The sequence below is a fragment of the Vipera berus genome (genome assembly GCF_964194415.1).
Source record: "Vipera berus genome assembly, chromosome: 2".
Classification (NCBI taxonomy): Eukaryota; Metazoa; Chordata; class Lepidosauria; order Squamata; family Viperidae; genus Vipera; species Vipera berus.
In genome coordinates this window covers 51,870,729-51,895,807 of record NC_138203.1, presented here as the reverse complement: position 1 = coordinate 51,895,807, position 25,079 = coordinate 51,870,729, and the positions used below count along the sequence as shown (strand labels likewise).

Sequence of the window (25,079 nt, the reverse complement as noted above, 5' to 3'; positions counted from 1 at the left end):
AAAGTGAAGAAGTCAGTACTGATCAGCATTACTGGTCAGTTATCCAAATTTGTTCGTAATAAAACCAGCCACTTTCCTCTTCAGAGAATACTTCCTCAGAATACAAATAAAATTCTCTTCTGTTGCCGGCATTTATTATTTAATGTCAGCGTTTCAAATTTTGAATGAATTCTTCTTTCTCTTATAACAAGTGATTCATCAAGACAGTTTCCAGGATCAGCTTCCTAGAGATCAGTCAGTTCAGCATTTGAGAAATAAGAAACAAACCAACCAACCACTGTTTAAAACATTTCAGATTCTAAAGAAAAGTCTATAGCCTGTCTCCATAGAGTAAGAAGTTTGAACATCGTAATAGTGAACTCAGCTTGTGAATATAAAAAGAATTATAATCAGAATGGGGTAATCATATGACCCCCATGGCTTACAAAAAATGTTTAAAAAGACTCTTAGTGGGTAACCCTCCCAGGTTCATCTACTCAGGAATGCACATACTGAGCGCTCAATGGCCACATAATGCTGATTGTCAGGGAGAGAGGCAGAAGTTAGGCACAGTGATAAAAGACAGAATAGTTTGTTCATATGGCATAACATATTTCTTGATTATTGTTTACGATTTCCCTTAATCATTGGCTCTCCAAAATCACATAAATGCGTGTACAATTAATGTTAGCCTCAAATTCTTAAAAAGTATGAACTAAAATCCTAGAAAAAAGTGCAGGATATTCCTAGAAGTGATTGAACATTTTCCCCTGTGTCCTCTCAAAAATATATCTTGGGTAAGCCTGGAATTAGAATCTAAGCTGATTGTCAAAGCAGTTGAATACTGTAATAATCAGGCACTGCACATTCACCTCAAGGGAAAAAAAAGCTGGCTCCATCTAGCTTATTGTGGACTCAAAAATTATTCATTCCTTCCTTTAGCAAATGGTTGCTCATAGGGGTATATATTGAAGTCTCTTCTATGTGAGAATGTGTGGGTGCTTAGGATGTTCTGTTTTGTTTTTACTTTGAGTAACTTAAAGAGAATGGATAGGGAAGTACTTGGAACCTAACTCAAAACATGATGTCTGAACATATTGAATTGGCTGTATTCCAATCATACTAAGTTAGAAATATTTTTACTATTTGGCCATAGGAAACAGTGAAAATTTATTTTTTGTATTAAGGCTAGAAATTTAGGTGGGTGGTAATCCATTCTGAACACTGCTTACCATTTATTCTCTAGAAAAATGAGTCAAAAAGATTATTTTTTAAAAAAGATGTCAAGTTGGCAGAAACCTGACTGATTTTATTTTTATTTCCATTGTTTGCTATGTTAAAAATATAGATACAAATACAGATATAGATATATCTTCCCTCCATTCCTCCTTTGGTCATTTTTTTGAAGTTAGGATAATAATAATATTCAATATGTAATACTGTTCTATTTATTTTTTTCAAGTTCTGAAACTTGAAACCTGACCACTGAATGTTTCAAGTTCAGAATATTTTGCACACATAGTTCAGGAAACTATTTTAGTACTTTCTGAAATAAATTTGTCAGACAACTTTCAGGCACCTCCTAGTGGAAAACTATTATTTTCTACATATGTCTTTTAGGATGGAGATTGAAAGATAATGTGAGGGATATTAACAGTCTTTGCATTATTTTTGCAAATATTTCATTTCCTCTTATAAATAGAATTATGCTGGATTTTTCACCTACTGTTTTTTGCTGTTAGAGAGTATGCCCAGTAAATACACTGAGGTTTTAGAAGACCAATGAAATACCTAAACTACTATATTAGAACATTTGATCTGCAAGCCTTGGCACTACCATCAGGTCTCAAAAGCCTGGATGAGCCTGGAATGTTATGTGCTATACAAAGCTCCTTCCCTTCTACCTTTCCTTTAAATATGTTTCCATTCTAAGAAAAACACAAATGATTCCATTTAGAAAGTCTAGAGGGAGAAGAATACATGACAGGAAACAAATGATGACAAATCATCCAATGCTTGAAAGAGGTCTCTCAACCCATGGGACTGACAATTGATTAGATGAGACTAATAATGCTTAGTTGCTTTATTATCCACACTGGTTTTTCAAATTCCTTATCTTACTTTACTCTGTTGAAGTAAATTGAATTTGCTAGGTAGATCTGAACTAATACAAAGCAAAAGTCAGCACTGAGTAATCAAAACACACTTGAATCTTAAAGCCTGTAGGCTTTGCACTTTTCCCAGTGGCTTCCACTGTAAACCTGCTTTGCATTGAGCTGCTTATTTGTATAATTATTGTTGCTTGGTAGAATATTATTTTCCCAGAGGTTGCACTTAAAGCTGAGATTTTAAATATTTCACAGATTAATTATCAACAGCTAGAAGAATAATTTACATATGATACTAGTTCAAACCAATTCTGTAGAAATTTTTCTGAAAGAGAATTTTTTTTAAAAAAAACTCGTAAATTATATGGGGAAATAAGAAGAATAAGGTTGAAGGATTGAGAACCATAAAAAAATAAGGTTGATTTTTTTGATGATAAGTTCTGCACACAGTATAGGGATTAATAGGCTTCTCCCACCATCATATGAGAACTTTATCATTTCTCATAATCACATTTATATAGCCTTACCTATAATTCAGTAGCAAGATTAATTTGAAAAATGTTCATAGGAGAATGTTCACCCAGCCTCTTTACTCCTTGTACAAGCTAGCACAAGGAAGATGCTAAAGATGTGCTAATTAGTCATCTTAAATTCTGGACTCCACAGGATATTTCCAAACATGTGCAGGATTGGATTGAAAAGTAGATAGAAACTAAGGCAGCATGATGCCTGAGTTTGTCTCTCCTTGATTAATTTCAGTATATCTGATGGGATAGATTATCTGATCCTTGTTAGTTTGTTCTGTTTCATATCTGTGAGCCTTGCATAGACACAGTTTTTAATCACTCTTAGATTTGAGGAACCACCACACACACACATTGCTGACAGAAACCCAAATTCTGAAAGTTAAAGGGATGCTACATAGCACTGTTCTTCAGCCAGGCATATACGGTACTACTGATAGTACGAAGTAGTGATTCAGGTGGGATACACCCTTTCCAAATTAGAAAAGTGCATATAATAGAAAGAAGAGCAGAGGTTGGCAAAATAGCCAGTATTCACTTGACTATACTGAGGTGAAACAATCTGATATTCAAACAGTCTTTGAAATGATTGAGCCTAGGAGGAAAAATAAACCCCATAGCCTAGCAAAAGATAGGTACCTTTAATTATTTGGATATATTTTGGTCTTGGGCTTAGGGGAAGATTGTACCCATAGTGGCAAATGCTGCTATAGCACCAATTATCTTGGTAGGACCTAGGTTATTTGACCAAGAAATTGGGGCTATAACTTCTAATCTATGAACATTTTTTCAATGTTTGTGCAGTTTATTACCATAGCTTTAAAATGGTCGTACATAGCATAGGTAAGGAGCAGGTCTCCTTCATGCTGACTTAATTGTTTATAAGTTCGTGGATATATCCATGTAATTTTCTTGGCCACCTTTTTTCAAATTCCCAATATAGCCAACAGGCTTGAAATTGCTCCCTGATCTCACATTCAAGTAATAATTAACTGTAACCCTTCTTAACTTCTTGAAATAGCCAAGGTCAGTTAGACACAGCCATTTAGGTGGGATTCTCTGATACAGAGAACTCTTCAAACAATTGGCAGTCCTATTACTTTGTAAAGAAATATGCTGTTTTGTTTTTCAGATGGATACTTTGGAATTTCTGGGAGATGAATTTAGTGGAATGGCTAGATGTCCTTACGATGCAAAGCATGCCAATGTCGCACTGTTTGCAGGTAACATAAAAGGAGAAAAATATACTCTAAGCACCTGTTATAATGAGGTGCTTAGAGAGTACAATTATCGCTCCTTCTTGAGATATGTTTATGGGCAGTAGGGGGTGGAATTTATTGGGTATCACATGGCTTAAACTAATTAGCTAATAGTCAAACAAATAAACATAGGATTCTCACTTTGGAAAATAAATTCATTTTCTGTTGTATACTTAAAGTGCTAAAGTATATTAACATACTTTGAATTAGAGTAGAGAGAAAATTATTTCATAAGGTGCAATACTTTATCTCAGCTGTTAGGATAACAAGCTATTATATGTGGTTGCTACTCTTTCCTGGATAAAATAGAAAGGAGAAAAAAGGAGAAACCTGGTGAGATTAAGCTTCTTGATGTTTTGTTACCAGCTGAGGCAAGGGAGGAGACTGAAGTGACAACTGTGCATTTAATCATGATGTATTATAAATGCAAAGAAATGCAATTAACTCTTAATTCTGTTTGCAGTAGTTTAAAAATATGACTATGTGCTAGTGGGGTTAATTTGATTATAGAATGGTATTTTAGAATTTTGTTTATAGATTTTAGATTAAATTGTCTCATTACTGAAATTCTGTTAGCATCAACCCTTATGATCCCATCTCAAAATAGCCATAAAATATTCAGCAATATTATGGAAATAGTTTTGACTAACTATTCAGACTGTTGTTGTTTTTTTCACAAAGTCTGTAAGCAACTATTGTAGTATAATGGCATGTGGGAAAGACCTTGGGAGATGGAATGGAGACATTCTGCCTGGGGAACATCAGATAAAGAGAGAGAATAGCCTGCAGTTGAATAGTGGGCAGGGCAAGAAGTTCAGAAGGGACCCTCCCAAGTTTCTTGGGCTGTAAAGGAGATGAAGGAGAATTGTACTTTCAGACTCTCAAGATTGATGTTAGCTTTACCAGTAGACCAGACAGGAATCAGATAAACTAATTCTACTTTATTATAAAGCTCCATTAACAGAATCTTGTAAATCTAAAAGTGTAAATCTCCCACTAGCTCTTTTACAGCCCGAGTCTCTTCTGGGTCTCTTTCTCCATCCATTAAAGCTCCTGTAGACTATGCCCTCTCTTATTTGACTGTTACCTAAGCAACATCTCTTTGCTCTGTCTCCCAAGGTCTTTTTCACATACCAGTACAGATAGCCAGTGCTGCATTAAAGTAAAAATGCAATGATTCATAAAAATATATTAAGCCACAAAAAAGTTAAAGTGGGAACTTGAATCTATTTTCATTATGCTCCAAATCCTGATAAGTTGATTTACTTACTACTCATGTAGCCTTCTTCAATCTGGTACAAATGTATTGAACTACCTATTGCAACAGTGATCATCCTGATTCGGATGATGAGATTTGTGCATCAACATCCCTGGAGGTCACCAAGTTAGAAAAGGCTGGTGTACAGCATTGCTGTTTATATAATAAAGAGTGGAGGAGCAGAAGGTGACACTCACTAGGGTAGTGAGGGGTGGACTCCAGAAGGAAATTTAAGTGTTAGAGCTTTTAGAGCACAGTAAAGCAAATCATTATCTTCTGCTTATAAGTGCTAGGTTCACATCCTGAAAATTAGTTTTGGTTTAAAAAGATCCTCAGTGAAATAGGTGAATTAGAAAAAAGAATGGATTAATTTTTCAGATGAGATCTGCTCCTACTCTTCTGATACATATTTCTTAAGGATTTTAAGACCTGGCTCTGCCAGTTGGTTTGGGGCTCCAATACAGGTGTATCATGCTGGAAATGGCTGACAGATTAAGAGAAAAACTTCACTGCCCTCCCCATGTGCATTCTGTTCCCTTCCTCCTCATCTTCTTAATTGTAATTATAATCTTTACTGTTATTAGAAATATTTATTTTTTGTGGTTGTATTGGCTTTTAATGTTGTAAGCTGCCCATAGTTACCTCGAGGCAAGATGGGCAGCAAACAAATCTAATAAAATAAATAAAATAAACTTAGGCAGAGTTGGATGAATAACCAGAGAACTGAAGGTGATAGAGAAGCAGCAATTTCTTCTTAATTAAAAATAATAATAATTATTATTATTATTAATTTAATTTGTATACCGCCCTTCTCCCGAAGGACTCAGGGCGGTGAACAGGGCAATACATAATAAAAACAAGATACAAAAATTAAAAATTATTAAAAAGTAATTAAACAGCAATGCCCGTAATAAATTAGTACAGATTAAAAGTTAAGACCAATTTATAAAACCCAACCCCATCCCATCAGGTAAGAATTGAGGTAAGAACATAGTTATGCAGAGATTCATTGTATTATATTCATTTTCTTTTCAAATGCATAGTTTCCCCTGACAAAATTATTAAGATACAGTTGCCTTCTCCATAATTGAATTGAAGATGTATGTCTGATCGGGAAGGATACAAGAGTCTTTTAAAGTCTTTTAAAATTATCTAGTTGCATTACTAGGAACATATATTGATATATTCTACTGTTATGATTAAATTAGGCATGTGATATCTGGATCTGCAAGTGGGATATAATCCAAGAAGTTTTGCCCAGGGAGATTCTTCCTCAGACTTTTGTTCTTTTTTGAATGCTGAGAGGGAAAAGGGCTTTTTATCCAAATGGCTCATTACCCTATCCCAACAGTTTTCATGCCTTAAGACCCCTTGGATGGGCTGTTTCCATGATTACCTAGCAGATACAACTATACTGTGTGGTTTTTTTCCTTCTTCCCTATTGCTGATTTCCAATTCCACCCCAAAAGAGGGAAAGCTGTATTCTGCCACTGTGACAGATTTCCTTGCAATAGACGCGGTCATTTACCGGAGCCTTGGAGACAGCCCGACGCTGCGGACAGTCAAACATGATTCAAAATGGTTGAAAGGTAAATAAAAGAGCTACAGGAAGAAGGGGAAGATTTTGGGTTACACTGTTGGATTCTCTGTAGACCTTGTTGTCTTAGTTTACTTACTTTTACTGTGCTTCTTCAAAATCTCGCCCTTTAGTGATTGTTGAAAGAAAAGATTTTTAAAGCACAAAGAAACCATACTTTACTTCAGCAATGCATTCTGTCAGGTAGAGATACTGAAATGCCTTTTTTTATAGTGCAGTTGTTCCACTGATTTTTCTTTTTTTAGTTTCTAGGTATTCATACAAAATTACAAGAGCCATCTAAATAGATAGCATTCAATTAATTTTTAACAGCTAGATATTTGATCAAAGATTGACGATAAGGAATGAGTAAAGAGTTATTTTAGAACAATGATGGCAACATCAGCTCTTCCCTCTGATGGGTCTAGGCAATCTAGGGTTTGTGAAGTGTAGAGGATTTGTTCTGCAGTGTTGAGATACACCAATAAAAAATAGAATATCAGAACCTCCATTTTATTGTCAAGAAATAATGAATGAGTGCTGCTGAATTAGGCAATTTGTATGTTCTCAATAGCTCCATTGTTAAAAAAGTTGCCATTCATTCTTTTCCAATGGCATTATGAATGAATGCCATGCTGCATTATGTTGTTGTGAAAACAGGGGCTTTTGTTTATAGACAAAAAATGCAAAAGAGAGAGAAAGAGAAAGGACACAATCTGTAAATGATGTTATTTCCATTTTTTTCTTTATGAGCAAAATGCAAAAATTATTGGATTTTTATAGTCGTGTTTTTATTACTTCAGTTTGTTATTAATTCTCTTTGATAAGAAAAATCCTGTGTCTGCAAATAAGGAGAACTGGCGTTTTTGGAGTAAAATGCAAATGAAAAAGTTATATCTGATTTATGGGCCTACTATCTATATCTATGTACACACACACACACACACACACACACACACACACACACACATACACATACATACACATATACATATATATGCACACACATAATAAAGAAACAGTTCCATTGAAAATGCAATACAAATATTTGATCTCCAGATATACATTATGAATTGGGTTTTCCAACTTATTTTAGTGTGATTTAGGGATATTAAACATTGTTCACATATGTCTAATTTCTTTAAATGTATAAGAGTTGATGATATGGATAGCCTTATGAGTCCTTTTCAAAATTTCTATCAATATCCCAGTTTCTATCTCTATACTACTAGACCTCAAAACTTTTCATATTTTATTTTAGTCATATTTGTATTAATAATTTGTCACAACAATGCACCTAATATAGTCTTTTGTAATCTTCATTCTGGGCCATACAGTTATCTGAAGATTGAACAATAATAAGTGTCCTGTCTTTCCTCCAATACAGAGATTCATTTGCTTTATCATCCCCCACCCATCCCCTAGAAAAGACTCCATTGAGCTAAATGCTTGCCCATGAGTCTGACATTAGTTCATCTCATCAGTAGAACTCACTATAGTTATTTCTATTAACTTGAAAGAGGCTTTGTATGAGTTGGTCTCAGATCATACAAACATTTCAACACCATTTCATTTGTGAGTGTGTGTGTGTGTGTGTGTGCGTGCACACACACACACATAGGTGGGTAGTTGTATCTGAATGGTTAAATAGGATATTTAATGGCTTAGCCTTCATTTGGTCATCCATCCACTGCCAAAATTAGAATTACATTTGAATATAATATCCATTGCTTCATTACAGACAGCATAATTCTTAAGGATATCTAAGCAATTACAGCATTTTGAAGATTTTGAATCTGTATACAACTAAAACCTTCGTGTCTGTTTGATTGTTTGTAACCTTCAATTGGGTGAAACAGTGCATCACTGAGCAACAATTTTAGAAGCAATGCTTCCCAAAAGGGCTAATTTACAAAATGCTTCCAAAATTTGAGATCTATGGCTCCCACGGCATTGAAATTTGGCAAAGTTGTGGCTGTTTCACTGATGCTCCACCACTTTACTGCTGCTGTCACCCATGGTCATGTCATTGTATTTACAAGGTTCCCTGCTAACTTTCTACAAGGAAAATCAGTGGAGAAGTTGGCACTGCTTCCACTGCCTTTTTTGTGCCCAATGGTCATTCTGTTTCTCTGTGTAGATAAGGAATTATGTCTGAACCAACAGACAGTCCTAGATGAAGCTAATTTACTTTTTCCATATATATGATCTTTTCAATAGCTATCAGAGATTTGACTGACCATCCTCATACCTAGATCCTGTTGATTTATAATCACCCTGTATTGTAAAATAAATATGTCCTACAAAAGCCGATGAAAAAATATTCAACCCAGGTTAGATTGATTTCACTGTTCGATGAAAGTGTTTCTATTTATAAGCACATGTTGTCTTTCTTTCAGAACCATATTTTGTTCATGCAGTAGATTATGGTAACTATATCTACTTCTTCTTTCGGGAAATTGCAGTGGAATATCACAGTATGGGGAAGGTAAGGAGAATAACCTTGAAATGAGAGCTATAAATCACAATAACAAGGTCACTGTTGTGAGAAAGATTCTGCTGTTCATGCCAAATTTTGGTAAGAATGAGGCATGGTGTTATCTTGCTATAAAACACATTTCTTATGATGGCTAGTGATAGCGGGAGTTCTATAAATCTGAAGGGCACCAGATTAGGGAAAAGCTAATATAAAATATTTTGGCTTGGAACGACAGCAATTTTTTTGGGGGGAATGTACCCCTGTTAAACTGGAAAACATATGGCAAATTGATTTAATTCAAAGCTCCAAATAATCACTGCAAGACTGACTTTAAAGCTAGGAGCAGCTGCATTTGAAAGACCTTTCTATGAACAACAGAAGTAAATGAGAAATTTCAGTCTTGCCATGTAATAAAGCACAATGAAAGCCTTTACTGAAAAGACCTTTTAAGGAATATTTCCACAATAAAAGGCTTACAAGGTTAAAAAGGAGAAAGCATGAATAAAAGCTTGATGAGTCTTCCATATTTTTTAAATAAAATATGCTGGGGATATGGGACTCCGGCTGGCAGTATGGGCCACATGGATTGCAAATACAGAATGTCTTTTTGTTTGTAGGAAGAGAAAGCTGAGTGGCCTGCATAGAAATGAGTTTTACATGGGCTGTGAATGAATCTCCTGAAGGATTTATGGCTGGATGTGAAATGTCAGAAGCTTATCTTTCATAGCACACAGTTCCAAAACTGAATTTTGTTCTGTTTGTTATTTGTCACAGATTATAGCAAACTGGAGATCCAATTAAGCACTCAGTTCTGCCAATTCTGCTTTTTTTTAAAAGAAGGAAACAGCAGAATTCTAGTAAAAATATGTTACAGATTTTTTATTCCCCTTTCCGCATTGCAGGTAGTTTTCCCCAGAGTAGCTCGGGTTTGCAAGAATGACATGGGTGGATCTCAGCGAGTGCTAGAAAAGCAATGGACTTCCTTCCTGAAAGCACGATTGAACTGTTCAGTACCTGGAGATTCGCATTTCTATTTCAACATACTGCAGGCAGTCACCGATGTTACCGATGTTAATGGCCGGGACGTTGTCTTAGCAACTTTTTCTACCCCTTATAACAGGTAATGGTTTTAATAGAGGAGGGTGACTGTTTTCAACCCGCTTGATAACATTGTCTAAAATAAAGAGAAACTGGCTATTAAATATTAACTCGCATAAAATATTAGCTAAAGCATCTTTAACTTGATGTTGCAGACAAGAATTTTGTGTTCTTTCAACTTACACTAATTTGTTGAGAAGAATACGCAAATGGGAGTCTTTCAATGAATAATTTTTTTTATTCCCTCCCGTTTGTCCTTGTAGCCCTTAGAAAAATCATCTATAGGTAGTCCTTGACTTACAACAACAGTACAATTAATGACCATTCAAAGTTACAACCACACTGAAAAAAGTGACATATGATTGTTTTTCACACTTAAGGCAGTTGCAGCATCCCCATGTTCACATGATCAAAATTCAGATGCTTGGCAACTGACTCATATTTATGATGGTTGCAGTGTCCCAGGCTCAGGTGATCCTCTTTTGCAGCCTTCTGATGAGCAAAGTCAATAGGGAAGCCAGATTAACTTAACAACCATGTGACTAACTGAACACTTGCAGTGATTCACTTAACAACTGTGGCAAGAAAGATTGTAAAATGGAGCAAAACAAATGTCTCACTTAACAACAGAAATTTTGGAGTCATAAGTTGAGGACTACCTGTTTTATTACTAATTTTCACAGCTCCTTTTCTTCCCATTGTTGAGAATGGGCTTTTATACCTGTTCTAAAATTTCAGAAAGTTCCTAAAAGCCAGAAAAAAAGGATTGGTAATGCAGGGGGTTTTTTTTGTTTTTAGTGAAACTATTTTGAGAGTACTTGTCAAAATCTTCCACTGCATTGCTTACATGCATGATTGTGTACTTGTCAATAGGGAATCTGTAGCTAAAACTCAGGGTGCATAAATTTTGAACTCACTTATTCCTTGTTTCATGTATTATCATTTACACACCACAAAAGGCAGCTGATAACATCTGCTTCCAAATTTGAATTAATCACAAGCCATCTCACATGATATTCAGGCTCTAGGAACTATGGTTTGCCAAGCTTTGATTAGAATAGATAATCACAGATAACTGTTTGCTTAAAGTTGTTCCCACTACTTAAAATTTAAACAAATAACACTTTCTCAAATTAAATTGTCATGGGAAGCCTTTAATGTTGATATACTAGTGCATACAACAGAAGAAAGAAAACTGAAATTTATTCATATACTGGAGGAGTATACAGCATTTTCACTATAACACATGTTCAGTTTGTGGAGCTTGTCAGTGGCTGCATGGGGCCTTTGACAAGGGTATGAAGTAAGATGTGTAGGTGTCCAGAATAAAAACAACATGCTTTCTAAAAAAAATCTGATTGCATTTTTTCATAAGATGAGATCTATTCTACCATTCCAGCTCTCTTTGTGGAATCATCTTTTAAATTACAACAGTTAATTTTAAACTACTTTCTGAACATTGGCAGCAGCTGAAAAGGGCATGAGGCAAATGTCACAAGAAGCCAGAGTTTCCTTTAAGGATCTCACCTCAACTTCATAATTGTTATCTCCACAGTAACAATTTCCTTCAAAATATGATTGATTTTTTTTATTCATCCTATACAGAAAATCCAGCCACTTGGGTTTCCAATCTGTTGCATTCTCACATAAAGTATTGTGAGATGCTAATGGGCAAAATCAAACAATTATAGTTTTACAATCAGCTGACCATATACTATAACAATGTCAATAGGCTAGTATGGAGATGGCAGGCCTTTGGGAGCTAAAGCTTCATTTAAAAAAAAGAACTTTCTTTCAATCTTTGAATTACTCAAGGAATGTAATGATAACCTGAAAAAAGCTGGAGTTTTAGAAAGCAAAATAATGGCTAAAAACTGCTGCGTCCTAATACATAACATTTTTTGCTCTTCGTGAAAGAAATATATCAAAGATTGTACCATTAAAAACTACTATTTTGTTACTAATTTTGGAGGGCATCTTCAATAAATTGGATCAATAATACATTCCATTCACTACAGTTTGGTTCATAATTGATAATAATGACAAGGTCATATATGATTGTGATTGTGCATTTTTTCTTTCTTAAATATGAAAGGGATTTTTTGTGAACTTTCCTTGAGCCAACTGCTTCTACATTTGGAGTTCATGTATCATACACAAAAGGAGATGTGCTAGTTTCTGGTGTGTAAGAATTAAATTGCATGAGTCACTGAAGCTTCAGCTCTAACCATTTTGTATAGTGTTGGAAACAATTCTCAAGTATGTCTGGCACAATTTGTTGCAAGCATCCTCTGCTCAGGCACTATTAAAAACAAATGGAGTTTGTAGGCAGAACAATGCATTTCTGCACAAGCTCTAGCAGATTGTACTCCTTGTGAATCACAGGGAAATAGAGCATGCCAAGGAAAATCATTCTCCTTCCTCATGGACATGAGTTTCCTTCCTCCTAATGGATATGCCTTTCTTGTACAATGCCCAGCACAACAGATGGCTTGAATGTGGCTATGTCCTTTGCTTTCTACCATGTACAAACAAAAAATAAGAAGAAATAATAGGAGTAATTCTGATATCAGGTAATAAAAGGCATTACAAGCATTCCCCTATTAGTTAAGTTTGGGTAAGCACTGGTATCCCATCTTACTTTTCACTTATAGAAAAATACCAAGATATCTTGTTCTTACATTTGCTGGAAAATTTTAGCTAATTAAAATGAATTTAGGACTGTGGTAGAACCTATTTCCTTCCCATGTCTTACAAGATATCTGAAGGAAAAGGGGAGGGAGTTAGTGTACTCACACTTCGTTGCATGTTTTGGTGTATTCATACACCACTGCATGTTGGCTACCTAAAGTCAGAGGAGATGACCACAGCAAAGTTAGTGGTAAATCACCTGTCACGTCACATTGGGATGAAATGCCAGCAACATGGCATAATAGGTCCTATTGAGAATCAAATGAAAGCAGCTGCTTTGAGAATGTTTAAGCCATGAATTGGAAATACTATACAGCCAAACACAGGAAATATACATATTTTATTTGGAAGGCAATCATTGTTCAAAATGAAATGTATTTACCCAAAAGAGGGGAGAAGGAATAGAAGAAGGATTGAAAAGGCTTGTTGGAATTTGGTTTAACATTCTTTAATGTTTTTCTTGTTGCATCTTTAATCAATCTTCAGATTTAATGTTCCTGCAGAGTTAATTTCATTAGTAACATTATTCCTTCGTTGCAAACTATCAGACATTTTCCCTCAATTTCTTGCTATTAAAGAACTTGGCTTTCCATCTGGAACTATTGCCACCTATTGCCACTTCTTACTATTATTATGTTTGTAAACGTCTTGATTCTAGCATTTTATCACATTTTATAAAGTACAAGTCATAATTATGGAAATGTTTGGATATTTGATCATATCATCTTTGTAAATAGAAATTATTTAACATACAGCCAGATAGTGCTTATTATCTGATCAGAAGCTTTTAGCTTAAGTCAGACACAAAAGTAATGTAGCAGCCTGGGTAAGCAATAAAAACAGATCAATAATTCATACATGTGTATAAGACTGTAATTATATTTGATGATTGCTATTATTGTGTTATATGCAAACAATCTAAATTTAAATTGCACTGGGAGTAAGATGAAACTGCATTTGCTTCTTTATAGTTGACTGAATTAAGCAAATCCCTGTTCATAGGAATTCAACCAGAAACATCCAGGAAAATGGAATGCTACAACTTCAACAGCCAAATAGGTTGTGACTGAGCAATGTGCATCTCTGCAAAATATACCTGCTCCAACACATGAGTGCTTTCTAGATTGCAACTAGATAACCACCAAGGGTTCAGACAGTATGACACTGAGCATGTGTTCATTTTCGACACCAGTTTCTTCCACAAAGAGTTTATAACTTGATAATACAGTAATTTCTTAGTTCATGTTACCAGAAATATGTCTCAAGATTCCCATCTTGGGAATCATCAAAATTATTGCTGTGTGCTATTACTTTTTTTTAATCTTTAGAAGATGAAAACTAATAGAAATTGGCTGCCCACTGAATGTTTCAATAGAAATGTCTTCATAAGGCAACCTTTTACTGTCAATGCCAAGAGACTGCAAGATTCAGAAATGAGTGACCTATGACAGGAAGGCTTCTGTGCTGTATGTTTCTCAGACCAAAAAGAGAGAGGGAGAGAAAGAGAAAAATGCATAATTTCAGGATGAGTAACTATTTCTGGAAATGTCACATTGCAGCATCCCTGGCTCTGCTGTCTGCGCTTATGATATTCTCGACATTGCCAGTGTATTTACTGGAAGATTCAAAGAACAAAAATCTCCTGATTCAATATGGACACCAGTTCCTGATGAAAGAGTGCCGAAACCCAGGTACATTTCTCTATTGCATGCACAGTATTGCCAGGGATAGAAGTCCTTTGGTTTTCATTTCATGTATAGTGTAAATGCAAGAGTTGAGAAGTGGAGGCAAATGCAGAAGCAATCAGCATGGTTCATACAAAGGCAAAAACCAGAACCTCTTATTCTTGGTAAAGGATTTGGTCAGGCAAGTGAGGAAAATTATGGTAAGCAAGCAACCAATCTGTATAATTTATTTTTAGAAAAGGAAAACTCAACATTTTCCTAACAAAAATATCAAGGTAAGAATTTGACATACAATGACAGCACCTCAATGTAGGTTATTCTCAAACATTTTCATTCATAGGCAGAAGCAATAAGTTAATAGAAAGGATTGTCTGCAAACATGATATGTTTGTATTGTTATTGTCAGCTAAGACAACGTTGATTCTTTTTTCTTCTAATTTTTAATCATATGATTATAATTGATATAATAATTTTCATTATTAAAAAAGGAAACTACTGTAAGCAACAGTATAATACAAACATAGACAAATGTATTGATTTGTTGCTTTTGATCTTAACCTACAGAAAAGAATTACTCATTTTTTCACCTTTTTTCTTTTTAGATTTTTTTTTTATATTTTAGTCACTTCAGTTTTGCCCTTCACTAATTCTAATGAAAACCTCTGCAGTTTTCTCATATACACTTTGTTTGTGTATATAACCTTGTAAAAGGTTATATAACCTTATAAAAATCCAGTACCGCAATCACACTTATAATTTACAAAGAAGATAGAGTTTTTTTATTTAATTCACATGTACGTGTAGTTACTCAGCTTGATGTTGATTTGCAGGGGTTTCCCCACCCCCCTCAGTTCAAAGTCGGTACAATCAGCATTACCGCAAACAAGAAGAAAAGTACAGAAAAAGGAACCAAGGGGAGGAGGGCATAGTCAGCAAAAGAAAACAGATTCTTTTGCTGCCAGCAAATAACTATTTTGGCCCAATTGCCATAATATATGGGAAGATTCCAGGAATAAACTGATCATATTTGTACTGTAATCCAAGATAGATGGCACTGTGTCTTACCATTAAAAGGCCCTACATATTAATGCTTTCAAGGCTCAAGTTTTCATACTGACCAAAAATAAAATATTCTTGGGAACCATAAGAGGTTGCTTGCTCTTTGTTACTGATTGCATTTAGCCTTCAAGCTGTGTATTTAAAGCAGCTTGATATTACACTTCCAGGAGAAAAAAATGTAAAAGATTTCCTTTTGCTTTCCACATAGTTTTCTTAATTCTAAGAGACTTACATTTGAAATATGCCTTAAAAATAAATAGAATATTGCCAGACTGTGTGTTTGTTGGAGTACCATGTGGGTGGATGAACTGTGAGCACATCTTTACAAACTATAAACTTACAAATGTAATATTCTGTTAAATATGTTTATATTTACTAAATAGTCCTAAATGTAATATTCATGAAAGTGACTGCTGAATGCTCTACTAGGATCATGGAAAGACTAGATCAAAGACAAATACAAGAGACCTTCAATTGGAAGCCTTATGTATCATTCTGTTTCTTCTACAAAGCTTCTGGCATGTTCTCAGCTAATAGCAGATGCTTATAAAAACAGCTTGTCTAGAATATTTGCAAAAAGAAGCAACATAATTATATTTCCTTCCAACCTGTTTTTGATTTAGGCCAGGTTCCTGTGCAGGCTCCAGTTCACTTGAAAAATACACATCCTCCAATGAATTTCCAGATGACACACTAAATTTCATCAAAACACATTCTCTCATGGATGAAGCAGTACCATCAGTTGTGAACAAGCCTTGGTTTCTCCGTACTATGGTTAGGTAAATAGCTTTTCTTCCTATTTATTTCACTAGGGGTTCTGTTCTATCCCCAAATTTGAGATTGCACTCTAATTTAGAACTTGTGCATGTCTGTCCTGGTTCTCAATAATCTAGGACTTTAACTGATAATTGATAATTAAGCAAAAATGATAATTAAATTATAATTAAGCAAACAGGACAGTTCTTGTCCCCCAAAATCAGCACCGGGAACAATATTATTTAAAATATTGTTGTAAAATAATCTAAAGTCAGGGTATTGAAGGAAAGGAAGTAAGTATATAGATATGATCAAATTATTTAAAAGCCTTTGAAGAGATTTAATAGAATCTCTCTAAAATGACTATATTTTGAAATCTAATGCTGAAATAGATGGGCGATTAAAGTAGTCAGTTATGGCATATTTCAAGTTTTTATGAACTAGAATAGGCATGAGGTAATTGTCATAGAATTTTTTGATAAATTGTAGTGACTAGAAGAATGCTCCTAATTTTTTTACCAGGTTTCCCTCAAACCATATTTCAAAGAAATTCTAACTTCTGTGTTTACATCTGAATCACTTTTTTAAATAACTCCAATAGAAAATTCTAAATAAAATAATAGGTAGATGAAGGAAACATTGGCCGGATATAAAATTTCTGTGGGATGATTTCAGGATGTACTGAGGTCTGTCAGGATTTGTTAAAGAAGCTTCAACATTTATACAAATGTTCAGAGGGTAATTTTGACATCCAAATAGTCCTGTGTCAGCGTAAGAAAAGAAATAATACTTTCCTCCTTCAAAATCATATAAACCAACAGCCTTCAGAATCTGTAAATTGGGGTGTCTGGAAAATATACCAGCTGATATGTAAACTTCATTTTACAAGTAGATTTGCACATTGCTGTATTCATACACATTCACATGTATAGGAGTGTTTACTTATTTAAAGTAAACTTACTTATTTCCTCTCGGTGGGGAAAGGGTTTAAACAGCTTGAAGAAACTGGTTTTCTGATTAAGAATCCAACAACAGTAAAATATGTTAATCATTATTTTCACATTGCAAAGCATAAGCTTTGCACATATGCATGCCCTATATTCTGTATACAGCTGTGCAGTGTTTTGATTCAAACCAGACAAAGGTGTTGCACATTGCTCCTTCAAGAAGCTACTGACTGATATATTGAAGGTGCACATGCCTGATTCAAAACACCTTTGTCATTGAGAGAGAAACTTATAATCTGTCAACTGTTCAGATGTGTTGTAAAGCACTGAATAGATACATAAATCAATCTTGTGGTAGCTTCATCGTGACCCAGACTAAACCTGATTTTATGCTGGGAAAACAGTTTCTCTCTGTGAAAGTGCAGAATTACATCTGAATAGATTTTTAAAAAAGACTATTGTAGTGATTAAAACTATAATGCTATCATTCCAGATACCGCTTGACGAAAATTGCTGTAGATAATGCTGCTGGCCCAAATCAGAACCATACTGTGGTTTTCCTTGGATCAGAGAAAGGAATTATTTTGAAGTTCTTGGTCAGGACAGGGAACAGTGGTTTTCTAAATGACAGCCTTTTCCTGGAGGAGATGAGCATTTACAACTCTGAAAAGTGTGTATCAATGCTTCTTTCTTTTATTATACTATTTTGCAACAAATTAGTTCTGAATTCCTATCCATCGTTTTTTTCCTGATTGGGGAGAATCCCTAGCGCAATTATTTTTTATTTTTTATTTTTAAATAAAGGTTTCTCTTTTATAGTGCTATAGATTTATGAAAAAAGGTTAAAACCAATAGTTCCCAGTAAATAATTATACTAGAGAGAGAATTATATACAGTTATCGTGTTTCCCTGAAAATAGAACCCAGTCTTGTTTTTTTCCCCTCCAAAAGAGGCACCAGGTCTTATTTTCAGGGGGTGTATTTTCCATGGTCTTACCTTGCGGCAGCGGCACCAACAGCCTCACCCAGCTGGCCCACTTGTGCAGCCAAAGGAAATGTCTCTGATGCTGAGAATGGAGCTCCAGATTGACACGTGCCACACGCGTCCCAGCCTGCATTTAGCCGTCAGAGGCCTTTCCAGAAATGTAGGCCAAAGCTCCATTCTCAGATATATAGGCATTTATTTTGGCCACAGAAGAAGTAGGCCGGTGAGGCAGGTGTCATGGGAGTCCTGGCTGCAACAACAAGCGGGTGTGGGGCATGTGGGGTAGTTCCACCCCCTCCCCTGCCCCAGCTTGATTTTTAGGTGTGCACCTTGTCCCCAAACTAGGGCTTATTTTGGGGGTAGGGTTTATATTATGCCCGCCCCCAAAATCAAGCTAGGGCTTATTTTCTGAATAGGTCTTACTTTCGGGAAAACATGGTATGTAGATAAAATGCAAATAGTAGAATGTGAGGCATTTAAAGAAGACTCTTTCTCATCTCTGAGAAAATTATTTGGGATTTTGTTTGAACTTCACTCCAATTGTACCTGTGCATCAATACTATTTTTCAACAATTACTTACTGTCTCAACTTCATTTTTTAAAAAAATATTTAATTAAATACCTTTATTTTTTATTTTAAATATATATAATATATTCTAGTTGAATACCTCACATGAAAGGCACCATGTGTGTCAAGCATCCTTACACCATGTATGTAAGGATGTGGGTGTACAATGTCTTAGAATGAGGGCAAAGACGTTTTGGCCAAGCATAAACTATATATTTTCGCTCCTTGTTTACTGATGCCAAAATGGTTCATAAAGGCTTACTTTCCATGTGAAAAAAAGAAAAGCAATGCTATTCCCTTTCTCAGTTTATGACAGCTGCGAGTTAGGATATTCTCGAAAATATGACTCAATCATATGATGGTTACAGAGCAAAAGGTGACAAATAGATCCTTTCCTCCCATCCATTAATCAGCACCTTCTTCCGTTCGTTGTCTCAAACCATACCAGAAAGGAAACAAATCATACATGTGACTCTCCAGCAACTTCCATTACTTCCCATCTCTTTGGTGCACTCCATCAAATCATAAAATAAAAGATTTAAATTAGATCATCCAAATATATTACTCTAAGTGAAATATTTGTGTGCACCTGATTTTATTCTATTTTATATTTGTTTTATAATCAAAAGTTTTCAAGACTGATGGAAATGACTGTTCAACCCATTCATCCAAATTAGGTGCAGCTATGATGGGGTGGAGGACAAGAGAATTATGGGCATGCAACTGGACAAGCAAAGCCACGCCCTCTATGTAGCATTTTCAAACTGTTTGATAAGAGTTCCTCTGGGAAGGTGTGAGCGTCATGGCAAATGCAAAAAGTATGTATTCCTCAGTATCACCTCCTCTGCAGTACATACACTGACTTGTTGATACTGACACAGAAGTAATAATAACAAAGTATTTATAGAATGATTTGTGCATGTTTCCTCTGTTAAGGGCCTGCATAGCTTCTAGGGACCCATACTGTGGATGGATGAAGGAAAGCGGAGCATGCATGCAGCTTTTACCTGGAGCAAGGTAAGTTTGTGTTGGCTATGGGAGAATGTATTTATTTCAGTTATAATACTGAGCGATATTTTTTGAACATTAGTTAGGAGCTTCACTGAAAACTATAGACAAAAACATGCACGACAAAAAAAGGGAAGTGACTTGATTGCATGCTTCTTATGGCTTCTGTTCCCAGAGTGGTATTTCAGGTGGACTTCTCTCTGATTAAGGATGAAGATACATAAATATTAGGGCTGTGCAATGCTTTAGATTCAATAAGTTCTGTTTATTTTAATCAAAAACACTACAAAAAACAAGCCACATTCTAAATTGAGATAAGAATTATAAAGTTGCTATTGCATCTTCTTCATCAAAGAGCTTTGCAGTGGTTAGAATGCAGTATTGCAGGTAAATTCTGCTGACTGCTGACTGCCAGCAGATCAATTCTCACTGACTCAAGGTTGACTCAGCCTTCCATCTGGGGTCAGTAAAATAAGGACCCAGATTGTTGGGGGCGATATTCCAACTCTGTAAACCGGTTAGAGAGGGCTTTAAAAGCACTGTGAAATGCTATATAAGACTAAGTGCTATTTCTATTGCAGCATTGATGTAAAGAAACTAGCGCTGTGTTAGCTCTACACAGAATTGATCTAGGTCTGACTTGGTGCTTGGTTTTTTTCATCTAGCTCAAAAGATCCTCTCGAGACAGATCAGATTGTTCTCATTTTTTCCAGCTCAAGACTAATACTGACCTGCTAGTCTTGAACATTTTCTGTTTTCTCCTTCGGAGCATGACCCTTGGATGCCCTCTGGTTTTAGAAAATAAGTGCTGCTGGGTTCAGGTTTGCCAAGGTTTTAGCAAATTTGCCAAGTAATTATAACAGCATAAAGTTTAACCTTAACCCTAACTCTGTCATGCTTGTTATTTGTATGCTATTTGGAGAAGTTTACATGGGGAGCGATAAAAAATATAATTGAGTTATTCTTGATGGGTGAATTATTTTACCAGTAATCTGTCTGCCCCAATTTGCACCATTTGTTTTCAAAGACCACATCAGAGTGTCCTGCAATAGTTTTAATTAATTGATGACCAAACCATGAGGGGTCCATATGGAGTTGCAACTGGTGTATCAGCCAAAGCATAGTAAATGACTTCCTGATCACAGCTTCCATCTGTTGCTTGAGAAGGAGTTGAAAGTCCATCAGGACTCTTAAGTTTATATTTTATATTTTTAAAGAAAAATATTCATATAGACATGTTCTCTTAAAGAGATAACTGAAAAGTCAAGCAAAATGCATTATTTCGTGCTTGCATTTGTGCAAATATTAAAAACATAAATTTCTTTCTTATTTGTTTTGTTATCTCTATGAATTCTGTGTGTGGAACACGTATGTGCATTAATTCATGCTTCTCTCTATTTCTTTCTGTTGTTTAGATTGGCCTTTGAGCAGGACATAGAACATGGCAATACTGATGGCTTGGGTGACTGCCAAAGTAAGCAAAAGCTTTTTACTCATTTATTTTAATTTTACATGAGAGAAACTGTATACATGCCTCACTGCTGCTAACTCAGAATTATTAATGGCAGAAATTATATTTAAAATAATCATAGCAACAATGGAAACAGTGCAAGGTAATTTACTTTGTTTTTAAAAAGGAAACATTTAAGGAAATGGGGTTTACAAAAATACCATATGTTCAAATGACAATCATTCTGGAATTAAAATCTAGCTCTGAAGAATAATTAGAAAATTTCCCGTAAGTTCTATGTCAAACATGAATTAATAATGGTGATTGTTTTTCAAGTTTGAACAAAAAAGCAGAGTTGTGAAGCCATCGGGAAGGAAAGCACATATTTAACCAAACAGACACACAATCCTTTATTTTTTTTATGTACGAGTAAAACCAGAATCCCTGACTTGAAGATTATGACATGGGGGACAGTGAGCTCTTTCAAAACTTGATTATGATATACCTCAATATTATTTAATTTGAAATATAGTTATCTTTTTGGCAACAATAATACAATCACAAAATTCAACCAGTTTAAACAATGAAACAGCAATTTAGGCATCCATGATGACCCTATATTTCATCTACTGACCTTCAGATTTTGATATTGAGGATGGTTAAAACAACAATGACAATAAAATATATTAAGATCTTTTATGTTTTATTTGTAGTCTCGTGATATTTGGCCGCTTTTAAAATTATTATTTGGGGAGGGGGGTTATGATATTATGCAAAATGATGTGTAAATACTTGTAGTGCAAAGGTTTTCTATCTTAAGTCAAAGACTTCACCAGGCTCACTCTGACAATTGTTTCAGCCTAAGATGGGAGATTCTGGCATTTGCTGTTGATTCCATATTATTGTTGTTACCAACATTGTTGTTCTAATTATTATGATAACTATCTTAAATGATCATTGCCTCTTTGCCCCACTATTTTGCCTTCTCTAGAATTCTCTAGAATTCTTATTAAATCAGTCTCAGTCACTGTCTGTGAAAAAGAACACAGTTCTATATTTTTGCAGGAGAAAGGAGTCAAGCATGACATTACCATTCTCTGGCAACTGTTAGCTTCCTTACGCCAAGTGTTTCAGATTATTGAGAAAAAAATCAAAGGACATCTATATGTCATTCAATCTTGATACATCAAAAGAAGAAAAATAATATAAAAATAATAGTTTTTATTTCCCTTATTATTATTATTTTAAAAAATGGCCCTAAAATAGGAAATAGTTGGCACTATGTCTCTGGGTCTATTAGACTTAAACCTCTATGGCAATGTATTAATACAACAAATTTTCATGCAGAAGAACAGCTGACTCTGATTGGAGCTACAAATGTCTGGGGGGAAGGAGGTTTTTTGCATATTCTAAAAAGTCCCCTTTCATGCCAGACTTGTTCACTTCTAATCATTCTGGTTCAGCCCTATGAAAGTGAAATAAACATCTATTCAGAGTTAGATTCCAGCTACAGATGTTTAATGCAAATGTACATTTGTTTAATGCTACTTTAAACAAATAAGTGATTTATTTTGACTTGGATTATATTTCTGCTTGGAAAAAAATAGTTTGCCGTTCTCTTTGTGTACAGTTTTACATTAGCTCTATTTATCTTATATTGTAATTTTAATATTTTGAGATGAGTTCAATGTTTTTTCTGTGTTTGTGGCTACATTGATTTTTGCATTCACTGCAACAGAAAAATAGCATACCAGTTAGGCTTGGTGAATGGGAAGAATGAGTTGGAGGGTGAGCCAAGGTTTATATTTAAGTGAATAGGGTTAAATATGGGTGAAAAGAAAATAGGCACAAAAATAGCAACTATATTAAGTAATAGTCTCTTGTTTGCTTAAGATTAATGGTAGAACTGTGATCTTCACCTGAAGGAATACATTTAGAGTACAAAGGATGGAAAACGAGAATTGGGTTCCAAAGTGATTTCAATTTATGTGATGCTGCTTCATTTCTCTTAAGAACATCTTTGAAGCAGTTTATAGAGATTTATAATGCATTTTAAATGCATCCTTTCTAAACAAGTTAATCAAACTTTACTAGAAGTGTTATAGTACTGTTTCAATTTTAGCGAAAATATACCAACTTCCAAATAACCTCAAGTTATTTGTCTGTTGTTTGCTTGCTTGTTTTTACCTTAAATGAGGATGAGAACAATTCAAGGTGGGAACACTTCAGTTCACATTGGCAGAGTATTTAGAATGCTTCTAATTAGGTCAGAACAGCTGTCTTGAGTTGAAGTTTGAAATTTACATGGTGGCTCAATGGGTTAGGATGCTGAGCTTGTCGATCAGAAGGTCGGCAGTTTGGCGGGTCGAATCCCGAGTGCCGCGTAACAGAGTGTGCGCCTGTTACTCATCCCAGCTTCTGCCAACCTAGCAGTTCGAAAGCACATAAAAATGCAAGTAAAAAAATAGGGACCACTACGGTGGGAAGGTAACAGCGTTCTGTGCGCCTTTGGTGTCTAGCCATGCCGGCCACATGACCACAGAGACATCCTCGGACAAGCGCTGGCTCTTCAGCTTTAAAACAGAGATGAGCACCGGCCCCTAGAGTTGGAAACGACTAGCACGCATGTGCGGGGGAACCTTTACCTTTACCTTTAATACATGTATAGGTAGACTTTATAACAAGATTAAAGCATATATATTTTATGTTTTCCAGTGTACATGTCTGATAAGGTCAGAAAAGCACAACTGTAACTAATAATAAGCATTCTCTGAGATTAATTAAATGCTTAAAAAAAACCATACACTTCTCCATCTTAGTGCCTTCCTTAGAAGGAATTCAAGAAATCCCATCCAGAAATCCAAGTCAGTATGATCAATGTTATGCTAGCGCTAAATTCTCAAAGTTGTTGTTCAAACCATCTGGATGGTACTATCAAAGTTAGAAAGTCTGTTGAATGCAACAGTAAGAGGTAAACCGAGATCAGAGATTATGTGATTCCTTGGCACTTTCCCTTTCTGCCTTTTCACTTTACCACTTTTACAGGATTCTAAATATGAATTTTTCCTTTATTCTGCTATCTTTAACCTCCCTTGAAAATATCCTGCTTCTTAAAGAGGCCACAAAAAGATCACAGTAATCTTGTTGCAGAATAAGAAAATGCAGTTAACATAAACTGATCATAAAATATCCTTGAGATTTTTTTTAAAAAAAAGGAGAGCAGCATTTAACATTCAAAACTCATTAACAGCTTTGAAGAAGTTAACTCCTCCTTAAAATTGGTCTATTGGCATTAACCTCAAAAGAAACATTTAGATGCCAAAAGTATTTTAAATTATTGCTTCTGTGCCAAGCCTCTTCACAAACCAGCCAGATCTTAATTCCTTTGGTGGCAATTAAGGATAATTCAAGGTATATTGTGATTTCATTTTAAATATTTTTCTTCATAATATTAATTATTTTAATTAATTAAAATGAAAAAAGATCCATAATGTGTGACTCTACAGAGAAAAAAAATGATTCATTATATATTTGACATATATCTAGTCTGACTCTAAGCAAGCATCCAATATATGAAGATTTGGAGAAATTTACTTAGCGACTCAAACCTTTCATTCAAACCCTAAGCATTTTAAACCCACAAATTGATT

General features: G+C 35.0%; 1 protein-coding gene across 1 annotated transcript in view; it reads left to right on the top strand.

Moving 5' to 3' along the window:
- SEMA6A (semaphorin 6A) overlaps window positions 1–25,079 on the top strand; it is a 167,253-nt gene that overhangs the window by 103,902 nt on the left and 38,272 nt on the right. Inside the window, exons 7-16 of the mRNA XM_081321924.1 lie at window positions 3,744–3,834; window positions 6,598–6,717; window positions 9,104–9,192; window positions 10,086–10,303; window positions 14,532–14,663; window positions 16,340–16,495; window positions 17,913–18,089; window positions 19,649–19,789; window positions 19,908–19,988; window positions 21,395–21,453. Of these exons, the coding sequence (XP_081178050.1) occupies window positions 3,744–3,834; window positions 6,598–6,717; window positions 9,104–9,192; window positions 10,086–10,303; window positions 14,532–14,663; window positions 16,340–16,495; window positions 17,913–18,089; window positions 19,649–19,789; window positions 19,908–19,988; window positions 21,395–21,453 (1,264 nt within the window). The remainder of the gene's footprint in view (window positions 1–3,743; window positions 3,835–6,597; window positions 6,718–9,103; window positions 9,193–10,085; window positions 10,304–14,531; window positions 14,664–16,339; window positions 16,496–17,912; window positions 18,090–19,648; window positions 19,790–19,907; window positions 19,989–21,394; window positions 21,454–25,079) is intronic.